Raw genomic sequence first — 19,199 nt, forward strand, 5'->3', positions numbered from 1 at the left:
TTAAAAGATCCTAACCAAACTGTCTCTCTTTTTCTAACATGCTAGTTATTTGTGTACAAGTTTTTCTTTCTTTTTGAAAGAAAATCTCAGTGCAATTCTAAGCAGAGCTGAACCTTTTTCAAGCCCATTGACGTCAGTAGACTTAGAAGGGTGTAACTCTGTTTAGTCTTGCATTGTCAATATCACAGTCTGGTTCAAATCAAGAGTATTGTAAAACCATGTAATTACATTTTATTTAAGGCTAAAGATATATACATGTACCACACATGTATTTTCTTTCATTCAACTTTGCAAAATTTACCAATTCCTACAGTACTGCAAACATATAAGAAAAAAATAGTCAACAAATTGCATTTTAATAAAACTGTATTTGTGTTTAGTAACCAACTTAGTATAATAAAGAATGAGGTTTTAGCTTCTGCCTTCTGACATACCAATAACTTATTATACAATTTGTTGGTGATTATAGGGATGAAGAAGACAAAAAGCCATGCAACGATATTTACTAGGCAGTCAAGAGGTAAAGCCATATCTGTGCAAAAGATGAAAATTGGACTCTTAAAATAAAAAAGCTGTAAATTAATTTAAAAGCCAGAACATTTATTGTTTTTCAACTGGACTGACTGAAGTCAATTTGCTTGAGCAAAACTGCAAAGTTATAAAATCAACCACGTCCATTTTCCACAAGCCACAATACTTAATTTCTTCTTTGTGTTTCAAGGATGTCTTAAGGCAAATGTGTCCTTGCAATTTCAGAGTCAGAAAGTCCATCTTCTTGAAGACTGGGCTCATAGTCACCAGCATTATTTGTCAAGTCAACATCTGGCTCATCATTGCTTTCAGCACTATAATCCACTTCTTCAAGGAAGCGAGGCTCATCTTCTTCCATTACATATGTAGTAGGGCTAGAGCAAGAATACCGCGAAGAAGGTTTTAAGCCAGTATTACTGAAATGACCTGCATACTTCCTCATCCCCACTAGCACAGCAAATAATCCCCAACAATACCATGTTAAAAAGGAGTTAAATAAAATGGAACCAAAGAAGCATTAGAGTGGTAAAATAATTACATACATTTATATGTAGATTATTTATGATCAAACTAGGTGTTACAGAGATAACCCATAAGCACTTTCCCATCTTTATTTTTCTTAAAATGAAAAGTAACTGTGGGAAGTTGCCAATTTGAGTAGAGAAATGATGGACAGGGAAGTGTTTAATCCTGTCCTTTCCTGTCCACTCAACCCAAACTGTTTCCCCACACATAAAAGAAAAAGTATATAAGACACAGATATTTCGGTCACTGAACTCAGACCAAGAGGACCATCCTTGACCCAAGAGGACCATCTGGTTCCCTCACTTCTCGTCTCCTGTTGCTTAGGTAAAATATTCATATTACAATGTATTCAGAATAGATGTTTATATTTGTTAGCCACCTTTTGTGCTATGTACAACACAGAAGGGCAGAGTATAAGTAACAGAAATAAATCAGTAAAAACAAATTTTATAATGGAATCAAAAGGACATAATTTGCAAAACCACAATTTTCTTTACTAAAGCGTTATCTTCCTGCTAGGATATTGAGAAGTATATATGTTTTCTAAAATCAATCTTTGTATAGCAAACACCATACAAAATTCAAAGTAGTGGCAGGGTAATACAGAGAGGGTTACTAAAGATCACACATTATCCTTGTCATAATATGTTAAGAGGGAACAAGAATGACAAATCCACCACAATATGGTATTAGGAGTGCAAAAAGTTTTAAACAATTCATGCAAATGCAGAAAGCTGCAGAAGACAATGCCTCCCCTCCATGGTAAGAAGCTCAGTTTCACCAACTCGTCCAAAGCAGAAATTCTACTTTTTCTGAGCAACAGGAAGTTCTAAAAAATCAATCTCAAGAAGCAAAAAATTAAAACCTCCCTTTGAAAGAAATCTTGTCTTCAGCCTTCAATTTTAGATTTAAAACACTTAAAGTGAATAAATGTTAATACACATAATACTATACAAAAACATGACAGGGTTTTTATACTTTAGACAGAAGGCCTAATACAAATTTCTGGAGCAGATTCAGAATTGTGCATGCAGCAATCCAGTTATGTTCCACAGTATTTACATATACGCAGTTACAGCACAGTCTCGTGTGGTAGAGCAATCCATTTCTTTCTGGAGCCAGATGAAAGTATTTACTAATGTTGCTATTTGTTACATTTCTTTAAAATGTTCATTTGCAAGAGAATATGCCAGTGATCTTAACTACTTTCATGCTAAGAAAGCTCCTCCTGATCAAGCTATTTAGAAAACCAAAAACATTCAATTGAACTACCTTGTTACTTTACAACTGGACTCAATCAAATCATTTTCAATGTCAAAGAGGCTAGGTGGAAGATTGTATTCCAGTGGTGATGTCAATCTTTTCAAACGTAGTAAAGCAGAACAGAACTTAGCTCCCATCTCTTCAAGCTCGTGTGTCCCAATCTGCAAACCCTAAGTAGAGAGAATACATATTCTGAGTGGCTACTTTATAGCTATCATGTCTGATGCATAATTTACAGCCAGCTTTTTCATTTAATCTTACCCAATTCCCCTCCATACTACAACCCTTGCTTCATATAGCTTTTGTACATCCAGACCCCATGATTCTCATAGTAGCCATTTGAGGTTTTCACTAGTAAAAATGATGGTTGGATTCAACCCATCAAAATATTAATTCCCAGTACACTATGTTTTGTTAAAAGTATCATAGATAATAATTCCCCTATGGTGATGGCCAAATGGAGTGCTCCCATTGGCTGATGGGTGCACTCAAGAAACCACTGGCCCATCATGTGTCAGCGACCATCTCTGGGTTCCCATTGGCTGACTCCCTTGTCCCCCACCTACTGTAGGCCCAAGAACACTGAACAAACTGCCAAAACAGTCTTACCTCAGAGACAGACACATCTCCGATGCTTCTCTGTGTCCTCTCCATCAACTGGCCTCAGAAAGGGCTACCAGTCTACTGTGGCCCCACAAAGCATTTCCTCAGAGGCTGCCTCTTTCCTGTCACTCCCTCCCTCCTCCCCACTGGGGAAGCTGCTAGCCAGAGGCTGTTGTTAGGCAACCAATGTTTCCTTCAGCTGAATATAATGCCATAGAGTCTCTAAAGCAGTTATTTTCTCCAGGGAAGAGAGCTCTGTTGCCTAGAGTTCAGTTGTGATCCCAGATCTTCAGGCTCCACCTGAGGGTTGGCTACCCTAGGCCTGGTAGCACTCTCTGGGTGACGATGCCATCTGACTGGCATGACTTAACTAGGCCTGGCTGCTTGTTCCTAGGACAGCCTGTATGACTTAACAGTTGCCAACTCCAGGTTGGGAAATTCCTGGAGATTTGAGGGTTGGAGGCTGGAAAGGGTAGGGTTTGCGGAGGGGTGGGACTTCAGACAGGTACAATGCCATAGACTCCACCTTCCAAATCAGCCATTTCATCCTGGGAACACTGTTGCCAATCTCCAGGTGAGGGCTGGAGATCACTCATTACACTGCTCTCAAGATGGCAGATCAGCTCCCCTTGTGGTTGGGGGGAGGGGAGTGAATGCCTTCACTTGGGTGGGTAGGAAGACGGCAAGGGTGGGGAGGCACTCATCCAGAGCCTCTTTCTAGAGCCCACTGTATTTTTCTTCACAACGGTCTTTATTCCTACTACAAAATAAAACTTTAGATCAACAGAACAGAAAAATCCTGTTATCTGTCCTTCTATTGTTTCTGACAATATGTATTTATTTATGTCTCGCATTTATATCCCGCCTTCCCCGCCAAAGCAAAAAAGGTCTTCAAGAGAATTCAATAAAAGCACTAGGATGATACAAGTGAAGACTTGCAAGAGATTTGCAGGGAAGGTGCATCCCTTTGCTTCCTTCCCTCTCCCCTTCTCTAACAAACTTCCCCCTCCCCTTATCTTTCAACCTGTCCCCCACCTCTTCTCCATCAATCTCCCCCTTCCCTTCTCTATGAACACTTTCTACTCCCCCCTCCTTCTACCCCCTCTCCCCTTTTCTGTCTCTTCCTCCTCCTTACCTCACTGGCCATTGCAGCTGTGGTGTCAGGAAGCTGCTCTGAGCCTGGAGTGGTTTCCCTATTGCCGAGCTAGGCATGACTCCAAGACTTTGGGCCTGGCCTCAGCAACAACAGAGTCTGGGCTCAAACAGGCTCCTGGCAGCATCTGCCACCAACTCTACAAGGTGGTTTTTGTTTTTTGTGATTTCAGACTTTTCTGCAAATCTGGAGGGCTATCAAAGTTTACAAGAAAATCTGTTTAGGATCAGTGTAACCCCGATCTGTGAATTTAGAGATCTGCAGATGGGGGCCACATGTCGCTAGATAAATAATACAGATGTTATATTCCTTTTCACTAGAAGTTGTACCTTGTATTTCCCTTGATCACATCCACACAATGTGCTTTCCATGGTATAACTTCTCTGAACACCTATCTCTCTCCAGACTACAACACGTGCTGTAGATTCTTTAGACTTTTCCACCACAAAACTGCAGCTACTCATGCAGAATGCTGGAGCTGTCTGGCTCAGAATCTTAGGGAGTGTCTATAGGAAATAAATGTTTCAAAGAAAATAGATTTAAAATAAAAACAGTACACCATAAAGTAACATTTTCACACTGAGGTGTATTATCTGACAACATATTTAAATTGTTTTGGAGAACCAATTTCTTTGAACATTGACTCATTTGTTTTAAACACAAAAATGTAAGATTTTAGAAAATACAATTTTAGCAATACTTGAAGTGCAAAGAAAAATTAAAATTGCTTATTTTTGGACAACAGGAATTGCCTTCTTTAAATAAACAAAAAGTGTCATTCAAACTATTTCTATTATTTTATTAATCCTGTTAGCTAGCTTAAATAAGTGCCCTTCATATATTGTTGTAGTAGTGATTTTCAGAAGTATTAATTTAAATAAAGTAGTTGAAATCTGTGCTATTTTCCCCTCCAACACGATGTGCAGGAACTAGAAGTAGCAATTACTACACACTGTCCTCCTCAATATAGCTGCAGGTTTTGTGTGTCTTATATTCCATGAAAAACCCCCTCCCAATCCCAATGTCATGCGACATCTGGATCGGGGCGGCTCAGCAGTGCTGTTATTATTAGACCTGTCAGCCGCCTTTGATACGGTTGACCATCAACTACTGACTAGCCGCCTTGCTGACGTGGGGATTCAGGGGTCCGTCTTACAGTGGTTGACCTCCTTTCTTCAAGATCGGGGACAAAGGGTGGTGATAGGGGAGGAATCATCCCAAAGGCACCCACTTGTATGTGGTGTGCCACAGGGTGCGGTTCTGTCCCCGATGTTATTCAATATCTATATGCGCCCCCTTGCCCAGATTGTCAGGAGGCATGGACTGGGTTGTCACCAATATGCAGACGACACCGAGCTCTATCTATTGATGGGTGGCCAGTCTGACTGTACCCCGGAAAATCTAGACCTGGCTCTTCAAACTGTAGCATCTTGGCTCAGGCTAAGTTGGCTGAAGCTGAATCCGACGAAGACGGAGGTTCTCTACCTGAGCCGGGGTGGTCCAGGGGGAGAGTTCCTTCTGCCGGCCTTTGATGGGGTGTCACTAATACTGGCCCCTACAATGGAGGCCCAAGTAGCAGCCACTATTAGATCCGCCTTTTTTCATCTTCGGCGGATACGGCAGTTGGCCCCTTTCCTGGAGCACAACGATTTAGCAATTGTGATCCATGCTACGGTCACCTCAAGAATAGATCACTGTAATGCTCTCTACATGGGGCTACCCTTGACGCTGACTCAAACTACAGCTAGTGCAGAATGCTGCAGCATGGCTGTTACTGAGGCTCCCTCGATGGGAGCACATTCGGCCAGTGCTGAAAGAGCTGCACTGACTACCTATTGTGTTCTGAATCCATTTCAAGGTGTTGGTATTGACCTTTAAAGCCCTTTATGGTCAGGGACCTGTCTATCTGTGGGACCGCCTTTCTCCACATATTCCCCAGAGAGCACTGCGTTCAGCGACAAAAATCTATTGTCCATCCCTGGACCAAAGGAGGCTACGTTGCGTTTGATGCGAGATAGGGCCTTCTCGGTGGCAGCACCAGAATTGTGGAATGATCTCCCGGAGGCCATAAGGGCCCTGTGGGATCTTTCTACTTTCTGCAGGGCCTGTAAGACCGAATTGTTTCGACAGGCCTTTGATATTTAACCGGGAGAGAGCTGCCACCTGACATCATATAGAGTACTTGGTGATCACCATCTGAAACGAAGAACCCGCCTACATTGTACATTGTAGTGATACAGCACCATGAAATGGTTTTTTAAAAAATTAAAAATTGTAATTATGTTTTATTGGTTTTTAACTTGTGAAAACGAATGTTGTGAGCCGCCCTGAGTCCACTTGCGGAGAGGGCGGGATAGAAATTGAATGTAATACATAAATAATAATTTTTTGAGGTTAAAGGTAGTTACTGGAGAAAGGACAAGACAAGAAGATCCACCTCCATTAGCACTGTCTACAAGATTTAATCCTGTAGCCTATCTTGCTTCAACTCTACCTTCCATATAACTAAGCAGATGAAAACAGTAAGATAATCTAATCACTTTAATTACTAAAACAAAGCTCAATCCTACGTGTGGATATATCTACTTTACCTCTAGTACTGTTCTTTTATTTTAACAATTGAAAAATGTCTTTATGTACTACTGATCACTGATGTAGTATCACATAGGGCTTCATGGTGACTGATGGTGACATGAACATGAAAGCAGCAGCACAGGCATTGGGCTTCAGGTACATTTACTGTGTGGCTCACCTTCTCCACCTGGTGGTTAAGGGTGCCTTGAGGTTGGCTTCTGCAGAGAATTCCAGTTTGGATGCCGAGACCTATGAGTTCAGGCATCTCCTCCACAAATGTTGGCACATTACAGGACACTTCTCTTACAGTGTGAAGAACACCCCATCTGCTGTGTGAGAAGCAGGCACTGACAGGTGTGCCAGTGTATCACCTGATCAGTGACCTGAGCACTTGCTGGACCTGTACCACGGTTGAGTGCTTGGTGGAGCAGAAGAGATCCTTGACTACCCTGGCCTCTGAGACTGGGATTATCTGGGAAGAGCTGGCTCACCCACAAACAGTGGTTGACCATCTCTCAGACTGTGAGAGTTCTCAGGCCCTTAAAGAGTTACACAGAAATGGCTTGTGAGGATTAAGCCTGCTTTCTGGAGCCAGCTGCAAGACATGCAGACACGGTTCCAGCAGTGCATGTGCTGGTGAAAAGTCTGCAAGATGGACTCAAGGCCTGCCTTCAATCTCTCACACAGAAGGTCTACATGTTGGTGACTATGTGTGACTGTAATGGAGGAGGGCAGAATAAGCTTATAATTTCATAAGCCTGGTGACTGAGAGTGAGTCATAAATTTAGAAGGATCTAACCTTGGAGGAGGGGAGATATAGCTCGGTTGTGATAACTGCTAGCAGCTGCAAGGTTCACCTACCTGAAGGGAGTGGCAGCAGTCCAGAGGGTTCTCCCCACCCCCCCATGAAGGTTTGGTTAGCATTTTCTGCTAACTTTGCAGGATGGATTAGAGTATGTTTACTGGTGAGGTGACAAGCTGTCCACAGAGATGGAAGTGACTCCCATTCTATTGTGACCTTGCTATGGAGCTTGTTGTGAGCACTTATCATATATGGGGCTGCAGCTTCCTTTTAAAGAATTGCTAGCCTAACTTGACATTTAATAACTTGTTGCCATTGCTCAAATGTTGGATTTTTTCTGCTGTGCATACATCGTGAGAGTTTGAATGTTTTTATTTGATTAAATGAAAAGGGTTTTTTAATCTGTGCTGCATGCTGAGAGTTTTCTTTCTACTAACGTAAATATACCCACTGAAGCGAACCCCAGGGTCAGCTGGGCTGATAGTGACCCATGTATTAAGGGTAAGATCACTGAGCGGGCTGATGAGTTCATTTGCTGGAGAGATTAGTTGTTCCAGCAAGTTGAGTGCATGCAGGTCAACAGGGGCACATTGGCTTAAGCTGATGAAGGGGGCAAAAGCACCTCCCCTGCTAGGCAGCATCCCTCCTGTGGCTACCACCATGATAACTTGTGAGATGGCACTCATGGGGTGGCCCCTCAGCCCCTTTGGGAGCAGTAGGCACATGAGGATAAGACACAGCTGCTGTGATGGTGAGGGAGTACTTTGTGGAGCCCTATGAGTCATAGGCCACCAGTCTGCTGAGCTTCTGGGCCATGAAGGAGGCAGTCTGGCTGGACCTCTCTGCTGTGGCCAAGGCTCCTCTCATGCCCTCTGATGAGCATGCAGAATGAGTTAGTTTTTCCCCATGTGGATGACATTGTCAGCACACATCACTCACACTTGCTCCCTGGACAGCTGGTCTTTCTGAAGGTTAACTTGCCACTGTTCGGCTACCCGGTCCTGGACTTTGAGGGTGACTGAAGTGAGCATATACTGACTTTGAGGGTGACTTAAGTGAGCATATACTTGTGCCTGCATCCTGTCTCAGTCTGTGCTGGGAAGTTGGGGTGAAACGCTCTTCTCAAAAATTAAAATGAGACTAGAAAGAAGTAATGGGGCCATTAACCTGTTGAATTTGCACAGAAATGCCCTATCAGTCTCCAAACTGACATTTTGAATCCATCAGCATCAAAATACCTCTACAGTTGAAGCTGAAGGCAATGTTGAAGGTGGTAGGCTCACAAGTTCATTCACTGAGTCACCACCAGCCATCCTAATCCAAAACTGCATGCTGAAATTAAAACAGCAGCAGCATAAAAACTGTTCTTCATCTAGATGGAAATGAAAGGGGTAGAGTAGGATAGTGAGACCTATGTGCCTAATAGAAACCAGCAGAACCCACAAGAGCTCCATAGATAATGAACCTAATTTAAACATTCTTCCTTACAGGGGTGGGAGGTGGGAAAGGAAGAGCCTGTGACGAAGGGCAGCTGCATCTCCTATGCCAAGGCTCCTCCACAGAGGCAGTGATAGTTGGTGTGTGCTGCTGCTGAGAGAGGAGGATCAGGATGGACACACAACTCCCTCCCTCTCATTTCCCTGGGGAAATGGTGTATAAGGTTTCTCTGGTTTGCCCTTTACTTTGGAAGAAAACTGGGCTTCTATTGCCCACACCCATCCAGCTCACCCTGCCCTTTTGAGTCTTCTGAGGGCCTTCTACTGTCCTTGCCTCTGCCAGATTTTTTTTTCTTTAAAAAAAAAACCCTGCTGGGATTCTCTGGAGTGGCATTGGTTAGTTATGTTGGGTTTGCACTGCTGCCACATTGGCAGTATGTTGTGTTGCTGGGCAGGCACTATTGCACTTGTTCTGCTGTCCTTGCAACCCCCCTCCTCCTCACTTGGATTGAAGGGGACATCAGTCCCGTTGAGCTGGCATTTGCCACAATAGCACTGGGTTCTGCTGCTGGACACTAATACATCGCACTGGTTCTGCTGTCCTTGCAGAAATGCCCCTCCCCAGTTTGTACTTCAGAGATTCTCAGATTCAACTTTAGTCTTATTGGATTATGGCACTGCCACAGTGGCACTGGTTCTGTGGCTGGCCTAGCAAACATGCCCCCCCGCTTAACTTTCTTCTGCAGAGATTTTCTGGGACATTCTGCCGGACTTGCTATTCCCCCCCCCCATTGGAAACAATGGAGAATGGGGACACTTTCTTTGGGTGCTGCCCACAGGATTCTCCCTGGTCCTATCTCTTTGAAACTTGGGGGTTCTCTTGAGGAGAGGCTCCAGCAGCTATGCTGTAAATTTGGTGCCTTTATCTCACCCCCCCCCCCCAAATAACTGAATATACCTCCCCAGGAGCTTTGCTACTGACTTCAATGGTCCCCAAAGGTATAATGGACCCAATTATATTTAGGATTTCCAAATATTTACTGAATCCGAAAACTATACTGATTCTGGAATTTGGGGATCTTGGGAAATATCAATATTTTTATGGGTCCAATATACCTGAATCCAGAAATATATATATATATATATATATATATATATATATATATATATATATATATATATATATATATATATATATATATATATATATATATATATATATATATATATATATTTTTTTTTTTTTTTCCTTGCATGCCTGCACATGGAACCTACAGCATGAAAATAACTTGCTACTGCACTAAATTATGGCTTCTCCTGCTGAACACTAAACCATTTTTGTTAGGAACATTTTTTGTGCACAAATTCCTTGCAAGAGCACAGTAGTGTTTTATATTCAAGTTACTGGCAATATATTAATTTAACAATCAAGCAGTATCTAAATATTAATTATAAAGCTGCTTTGTACAGTTTGAGTCAGGATGCACAGAAGCAGAGTAAAACAAAAAGCTCACCCTGTAACCTAGGTCTTCAATCAGATCACAAGAAGCAGCACTAACATTTGTATGCCACATTGTTTCCTTGATACTGCAGCCATACATGAACACATTCTTCTTGCGAGAGTGACCATGGTAATCACAGTAAACCTACAAGAAAGAGTTTTTACCAAACAATGTACATCAGAATGTTTTTTTAACAAAAGCTTTTAAAATACCTTTCATATAACTACACTCAGAAATCTTTTTATTTACAGTGCACCAGCTCTTAAAAACAAATATTCGTTGGATCTCTTGCCTTCTATTAGCCTGCTTAATCTGTTTTCTTAAATGGTAACTGATGCAAAAACAGAGAGGCAAGAAAACAAATTGCAACAATATTAAAACAGTAAAACAAATCTTCTAGTGATGAATTCAAAAGAAAAATGATGTTTCTGTCTCTGAAAGTTTTTTATTCTGTACAAATTATCTTGACTATATTAGTCTCCCTTTGTTGAAACAAAATGTTAGATGTGATGGCCTCTTATCTTTGTTATTCAATATAATCAATATTCCTCTCATTACTGCTTTATAAGCATCCCAGGCCGTCTGAAATTCTATATCTTCTTTATCATTTATTTGGAAGAAAGCTTTAGTTTCATTTCTAGAGATGTCACTATTTCTTTATTCTGTAGTAAATCATTCAATCTCCATCTTCTCAGCTTCTTAGACAATTTTGTAATCCACATTATTGGGTTATGGTCAGCCCCAATTTTAGGTAAAATCTCTATTTTCTTTGTTATAAGGCCTAAGTCTTTAGTGCCCCACAACATGTCAATTCTGGAAAAAGTTTTATGTCTTGCTAAAAAAAGGTATAATCCCGCACTTCAGGATTAAAATTCCCCCATATATCCTCCGAATTTTCTTGTTTGACCAATTCAAAGTAAGACTTTGGCAATTTTCCTTCCTTATTATTTTTTTTTATCCCCAGACCTATCCAGTGTGTTCTTAATTGTTCCATTAAAGTCCCCCATTATCAAAACTTGGTCATAAATCAGTTCATCACATTGTTGTATAATGTCTTTTAAAAAAGCATCCTTTGCACCATTTGGTGCATACAGTCCCAATAACAACTTTTTTTTTTTTGCATTTAATATTATTTCTACCGCTACAAATCTTCTATCCTTATCTTTAAACACTAATTTCGGCTCCAATTCTTGTTTAATATAGAAAATCACTCTCCTTTTCTTCTGTTCAGCCAATGAATAAAATTCTAATCCCAATTGTTTATTCCATAAAAATTTGTAATCCTTTTGTTTGATATGCACTTCTTGTAAACAAACTATATTACAATTTTGCTTTTTAATCCAATGAAACATTGCCTTTCTTTTTTTGTGGTGAATTTAGTCCATTTACTTTCCAAGATAATAATTTGTAATCCATCATGGTGCAAATTCTTTATGTTCTTCATAAAACCTACGCAGTTCCTGTGTGCTTGTAATTGTAATCCTTTTTCCTTGCAGCTCAAAGCTCAGACCTTCAGGTACTATCCATCTATACCTCATTTCATTGTCACGTAATTTTTCTGTCAATTTTTTGTATGCTTTTCTGTCATTTATCACTTGTCTTGGAAATTCTTTCATGATTCTTACTCTGCTGCTTCCCACTATCAATGTCTTTTCAAAATTTTTATTCAAGATTTTTCCCACCATTTCTTTTGTCATATATCTTATAACCACATCCCTTGGTAGATTATTTTTCTTGGCATATATGCTTCTAGTTCCTTCAGGATCTTCCTCCAAAAATTCTGCAATTATGCTTATTATATATCCTTTCAAATCAGTCTCTTCATCCTCAGGTACTCCTCTCAGACTTATCTGGGTTTCCATCAATTTGCAGTCATGAATTGCCACTTTTTCTTGCATTTTTAGCAAGGTGGAATCATGTACTTTCACTCTTTTCCACCTCTTGCACTTTCTTTAATGTTACCACAGTCTCATTTCTGAGATCTTCTATATCTTTCCTTAGCTCTTCAATGTCTTTTATAATTTCTTTTTTAGAAGCAGGTATCATGTCTCTCACCCCTTTCATCATCCTGGCTTTCATTGCTTCTAATTGCTCTTACATTTTCTCCATTGAGGCAGTCCTTGAACGGGTTAACTTATGCTCTGATATTTAAAAAAACACCAAAAATTTTAACCTTTCCAAATTAAATTAAACTATCAGGTTTGATAGAGTAAGGCTTGCCTTTCAATAAGCCTAATTTCGCCGTCCTCAGAGCCTCCTGGGCTCAGATATTAAATTTTTGAAGTTTTTATTTCTTCCAAAATGGCGGTCACAATTTTCTGCATCCCTTTAAAAAAAATTCCTTCAAAAGGCTTCTAAAATAATTATCAGCGATAATGTCCAATAGTATTTACCTTATAATTGTCACCTCTGTCAGCTTCACCAATTTTTAATGTCCCGAACACTTTAAAAACTTTGTTTAAATTCTGACCTCCTAGCAATGGTCACCGATGTTTTTCTATGATATTATAGTCCTAGAGTAGGCTAGCTGCTTCAATGATTTCCCTTTTCCATCCAACACTTCCTGCTTTTCTTGCCACCAAATCCTGTTTTCACTGGTAAAAAGATCTCGCGATGTTTGACATATTTCCTGTGTTGGGCAGTGAATTCCACATGTTAATCACCTTTGGGTGAAGAAGTACTTCCTTTTATCCGTTTTAACACACCCAAGACTTCTGTCCTTTGGGCAGATAGTGGTACATGTGACACTCAGTGCAAAACACTGGAAAGCCCCCACCCCCCAGTTGGCATTCTATCTTCATTATATATATATATTTTAAATATACAGTCCTCTTTAAATGCTGTTTGTTTAAGTGGCTCCCCTTCTAGAGGGTCAACTTACCTTATTGGGAGAACAAGGAAATCAGGGATCTGGGTTCCTGGTCCTTAGAGAGCCCCTAGGCAAAGAGCCACAGGCCAAGAGCCCTTTAGCTCTCGCCCTTTGGCAAGGCGCAGCTTAAAATGCAAAAAGGGTAGAGCAGAGGCACTCCTAAGCAATCAGCAGCAATCACTCTCAATCTCTTTCACCTTTAGCCCACTCAACCAAACAAAGAGCAGTTCCCCAGCTTTCACAACTCAGAATTTTAGGCAGTCCCACAAACCTCAGAATGAAGTCTTTCAAAACTCAAATTTTCAGCAACTTCTCCAGCTGTCTCAGCTATGAGAGCTGCTCTGCTCCTCTCAGACCTCTGTGAGATGTGCTCAGTCTTTGGCAAAGCACAGCTTAAAATGCAAAGAGGGTGGAGCAGAGGCACTCCTAAGCAATCAGCAGCACTCACTCTCAATCTCTGTCACCTTTAGCCCACTCAACCAAACAAAGAGCAGTTCCCCAGCTATCACAACTCAGAATTTTAGGCCGTCCCACAAACCTCAGAATGAAGTCTTTCAAAACTCAAATTCTCAGCAACTTCTCCAGCTGTCTCAGCTATGACAGCTGCTCTGCTCTGTTCTGCTCCTCTCAGACCTCTGGGAGACGTGCTCAGCCTTTGGCAAGGCGCAGCTTAAAATGCAAAGAAGGTGGAGCAGAGGCACTCCTAAGCAATCAGCAGCAATCACTCTCAATCTCTTTCACCTTTAGCCCACTCAACCAAACAAAGAGCAGTTCCCCAGCTATCACAACTCAGAATTTTAGGCAGTCCCACAAACCTCAGAATGAAGTCTTTCAAAACTCAAATTCTCAGCAACTTCTCCAGCTGTCTCAGCTATGAGAGCTGCTCTGCTCTGTTCTGCTCCTCTCAGACCTCTGTGAGATGGATATACAGCTAAATTTTTTAAAACCCTCAAAGAGGAGTTAATCCCAAAACTTCAGAAATTGATGAATATAAGAACAAAAGGAAAAATACCAAATACGTGGAAGGAAGCTGTTATTTCGTTGATTCCAAAGGAAGATAGAGATGTCACGAACATAAAAAATTATAGACCAATTTCATTATTAAATAATGACTATAAAATATATACAAGAATCTTGGCAGAACAGTTTAAACAATATTTGATACATTTTATAAAGGAAGATCAAGAAGGGTTTCTTCCCAAAAGGCAAATAGACAATATCAGAACGGTTGTAAATATTGTAGAATATTTGAAAGACATCCAGAAAAGGAAGTAGCGTTATTCTTTGCTGACTCAGAGAAAGCATTTGACAATTTAAATTGGGATTTTATGTTTGCAGTAATGGAGAAAATAGAGCTGGGAGAAAGCTTTATAAGAATAATAAAAGAAATATATACTGAACAACGTGCAAGACTATGTATAAATGCTGATCTTACAGAAGACATGATAATTAGTAAAGGTACAAGACAAGGTTGTCCACTTTCCCCACTGTTGTTTATAATGACTCTTGAAATATTACTGATGCAAATTCAAGAAGATAAAGAAATAGAAGGATTAAAAGTAAAAGGATTTATTTACAAATACAGAGCATTTGCAGATGATATAATGTTTATAAATGAAAACCCCATACAAGTCACACCTTTGTTGTTAGCCAAAATACAAGAATATGGGGACTTGGTGGGACTTTGTATTAATAAAGAAAAATCAAAACTTCTATGTAAAAATATGCATATAAATAAGCAACAAGAGTTGCAGAGACTAACAGGCTGTGAAGTTACCTCCAAAGTAAAATATTTGGGTGTGGAGATAACAATGAAGAATATTGATTTGTTCAAAAATAATTATGAGAAGTTATGGCGTAAAATGGATGAAGATATGTTAAAGTGGAATAAACTTAATTTGTCACTGTTGGGTAGAATAGCCGCAATTAAAATGAATATTCTACCAAGAATAATGTATTTGTTTCAAACTATTCCGATTGTGAAAGACAGTAAACAATTTAATAGATGGCAAAGAAAAAATTCAGAGTTTGTGTGGGTGGGGAAGAAACCAAGAATTAAAATGAAAATTTTAACAGATGCAAAAGAGAGAGGCGGATTTCTATTACCAGACTTAAAATTATAACATGAAGCAGTTTGCTTAGTATGGATAAGAATGGATAATGTTGTCAAACAAAAAACTCTTAGCATTGGAAGGTCATGGAAATAAATTTGGCTGGCACGCTTATATGTATTATGGGGGAAAAAAGATACGACGGCTTTTTCTCTTACCATTATATAAGAAACAGCTTGCTAAATACATGGATGAAATATAAGAAATATGGAGATGAGAGAAAACCGTTATGGACAGTGCCAGCTGAAGTGATAAAAATAATAGCTGAGACAAGTGAAGAAAAGTGGTTGTCATATAATCAACTATTAAAAATACAAAGTGGCTAAATAGAATTGAAAACTGCTGAAGAGCTGAATAATAAATATGATTGGTTTCAAATGCAACAAATAAAGAGCTTGGTGGCGAATGATATTAAAACTGAAGGAATAAGAAAAGAGCAAACAGAAATGGAAAAAGTTCTGCTTGGAAACAACGAAAAATTAATTTCAAAATTATATAAATTACTTTTAAAATGGTCTACGGAAGATGAAGTAGTGAAATCTCAAATGATTAAGTGGGCAATTAATGTAAATAAATATAGATGGAAACTTGGGAATATTTGTGGAAGAACTATGAAGCTTTCAACGTGTCATAGTATTAAAGAGAACTGTTTTAAAATGATGTATAGATGGTATATGACTCCTAAGAAATTGGCAAAGATGAATAATAAGATGCCAGACAGATGTTGGAAATGTAAAAAACATGAAGGTTCTTTCTACCATATGTGGTGGACTTGTGAAAGAGCAAAAAAGTATTGGCAGATGATTCAACAAGAAATTTCTAGGATCTTGGGATATGAATTTAAGAAAGTTGCAGACTTTTCTGTTGGGATTACAAATGGAAAAATTTCCAAAAGAAGATAGAACTATAATTTGGTACTTGCTTTCAGCTGCTAGGATATTATATGCGCAATTGTGGAAAAAATAAATACCAGAGAAATGGGATTGGATTGTAAAAGTTATGACATGGAGTGAAATGGACAAATTAACAAGAATTTTAATAGACTATGATTTAGAAGTTTTTAAGATGGAGTGGAAAAAGTTCAGAAGATATGTAGAAAAAGAGTGGAAAATAAAAGGACATTGGACAATTTTTGATAATGATTAAGTCTTAGAAAAAAGAAGAATATTAGTTTTTGTTTTTATTAGTTAAGGGTAACTCTAAACATTAGTACTTTAAACATTAGTAAATAACACCGGCAGGGGTCAAGTAATGGGGGAGGGGTGGGCAGAAAGTAATATATGGGATAGATAAGAGAAGTTATTAATGATGCAAGAAATATAATTTGTTACCATATGTTACCAAATAAAATTGTTTTAATCAAAAAATGTTAGATGTGATGGTACAAGCCATATTTGTTCTTCATGGGTCTATCTTATTCATATCCAAAGTAGAGCCAGTGTGGTGTAGTGGCTAAGAGTGTCCAACTAGTATTTGGAAGACCTAAGTTCAAATCTCCACTTGTACCACGGAAGCTCACTGGGTGACCTTGAGCCATTCACTCTTTCTCAGCCTAGCCTATCTTACAGGGTTGCTGTGAGGGTAAAATGAAGGAAAAGAAAATGATGTATGCCACTTTGGGTCACCACTGGAGAGAAACATGGGTAAATTAAATAAAGTAGTTGTGGAATATGATTTTGAGATGAAAAAGGGTGAAGTGCATACTGAATCCTCTCCATCTCCATTCAGTCTACTCTCTGGGATTGCTATGAAAATGACAGGGAGTGCAGGGAAGTAGGTGCAAAGAAGGAGGTTTCAGTTTCTCTCACCTATGGATCCCCTTTGTATGATACAGCTAGACACGCCCCCCCCACACCGAGCTCTTTTATATGTAAAGACACAAAACATGACAGTCACCATCTTGCCTACTTCAGTCTTTACCCAGACAGAAATCATGCTTACTACCACCTACAAGGACTTTTAACATGTGCTTCTAATCACCTGAAGAAGGCTTGTACATCAACTACTTCCTTCTAAGGAGAGTAAGTAAAAATACACTTAGTGCCTTTTTCATAGGAACATTCATGTGTGTGTGTGTGTGTGTGTGTGGCTGCTATAATATGAATGTTTTTTAAAATATCAAACAGCATGTAATTTCCTGGAATGGGATGCAGAAATTTTTATTCATATGTCTGTCTACCTTATGGATAAAATTTTACCAAGCTCACATGTAACTTTAGAAAATACAAGTGGTATTTTCATGCAACAACAGAATGACTTTCAGTGAACTAAACTGGGTAAACATACACAAACTTACCAGTGGTAAACGTTTTATAGCAGAGAGATACTGGAGGAGGCCCTTGGCATGATAAATTGTAGGATGCAAATCTGGGTTTGGGTTTTGCCACTGTCTGTTCAAGTCCTCCCCACTTAAAGAACAGCGATGGCTACAGGAAAAACATAATCTCAATGAGATTTCATCATTCTAAAGAAAAAGATCCCCTCCCATAAATGTAATTGACAATTTATTTTGTACTATGAAGAGGTCCCTCTATATTTTATTAGGCAAAAGGTTTTTAAAATATTGTTTTAGTGCCAGTGGTGATTGAGGAGGTTGCTAGGCAACCATAACAACACTGTAAGCCTTCAAGTTTTCGTTTCTGATACTAAAAAGCAGGGAGAATGGGGCAACTGCTGACTACTTGCTACTATTCAATAGCAACCACTACATGAAAGCCTGAGGTGTGGTGGCTAGCATTTCAAAGTAGGATCTGAGAGACCCAAGTTCAAATCCCCACTTTGTCATAGCACTTAGTGGATGAACTTGGGCCAGTCACATACTCTCAGGCCTAATCCACCTTGAGACCAAGTGAGAAAGACAGACTCTAAATATTGTAAATAAATAAAAACCTACCTCACAGTGTTGTTGTGAGGATAAAAATGGAGGAGAGGACAAACATCGAGGCTGTTTTTGGGTTTCAATTGTGGAAAAAAGCACAGCATAAATGAAGCAAATACTAAATATAGTTAGGGCTTTTTTTGTAGAAAAAGCCCAGCAGGAACTCATTTGCAGATAAGGCCACACCCCCTGATACCAAGCCAGCTGGAATTGTGTTCCTGTGCATTCCTGCTCAAAAAAAGCCCTGAATATAGCTGAAGATGGGAGGCTGATAAAAGGTTGGTTGTGGATGGAAGGAACAAAGGAAGCAGGAAAACTGGCAGTGAGAAAACTGGCATTGCCAGAGGGAAGGTAACAGGAAATAGTGTGTGAAAGAGGGTATAGAGGAAAGTGAGGTGGCCTCCACAAGTCCAATTTGGATATATGAACAGAGAAGTATAGATATAAAAATGACTAGATATAGTTTTCTAAGGCACATGAATATTTCAGAGCTGACATGTTCTTAGTATCTAAAATTTTAATTCATCCGGGGAAAAAATTATATTGGAACAAAAATCTATGCAGAATATTCACCAGTCCCCACTGACATCCATGTCAAATCAAATATCAAAACTAACAGTGTGGAAATTTGAAAATTTGTTTGTACCAAATGAAATGCAAAAATTGAAAGCTGAAACTGATTCTTCACAACAACTACAACAACTGATATTTCAGCTAACTCAGTGTGGGAAGCCAGTATGGCTTATTTAGAAGGTTTGATTATTAACATGAATATTTTATTAATAAACCACAAAAGCAAGAGAGAAAGCATTGTTTTAGAAAGATTCAAAGGAGCAGAAAAATATAAAGAAAAACAATGCTACTTCGCTGGCATTTCACCTTGAAAAAGGAAGGTTAGAGATGTTATGTATACAAGACTGCCCCACCCTCACCTTGTAGCAAATGTTAGCTA

General features: G+C 39.4%; 1 protein-coding gene across 8 annotated transcripts in view; it reads right to left on the reverse strand.

The window, feature by feature from the left end:
• Positions 1–348: 348 nt before the first annotated feature.
• AGTPBP1 (ATP/GTP binding carboxypeptidase 1) overlaps positions 349–19,199 on the reverse strand; it is a 135,108-nt gene continuing 116,257 nt past the window's right edge. For all 8 annotated transcript variants that reach the window (XM_060235437.1, XM_060235429.1, XM_060235433.1 and 5 more), the window contains 5 exons: positions 17,666–17,795; positions 10,402–10,533; positions 4,405–4,581; positions 2,329–2,489; positions 349–905 (listed from right to left, as the gene is read on the reverse strand). In XM_060235437.1, coding sequence (XP_060091420.1) covers positions 728–905; positions 2,329–2,489; positions 4,405–4,581; positions 10,402–10,533; positions 17,666–17,795 — 778 coding nt within the window. In that variant the 3' untranslated portion in view covers positions 349–727. The remainder of the gene's footprint in view (positions 906–2,328; positions 2,490–4,404; positions 4,582–10,401; positions 10,534–17,665; positions 17,796–19,199) is intronic.

The sequence above is a fragment of the Heteronotia binoei genome, chromosome 4, assembly GCF_032191835.1.
Source record: "Heteronotia binoei isolate CCM8104 ecotype False Entrance Well chromosome 4, APGP_CSIRO_Hbin_v1, whole genome shotgun sequence".
Taxonomy (NCBI): domain Eukaryota; kingdom Metazoa; phylum Chordata; class Lepidosauria; order Squamata; family Gekkonidae; genus Heteronotia; species Heteronotia binoei.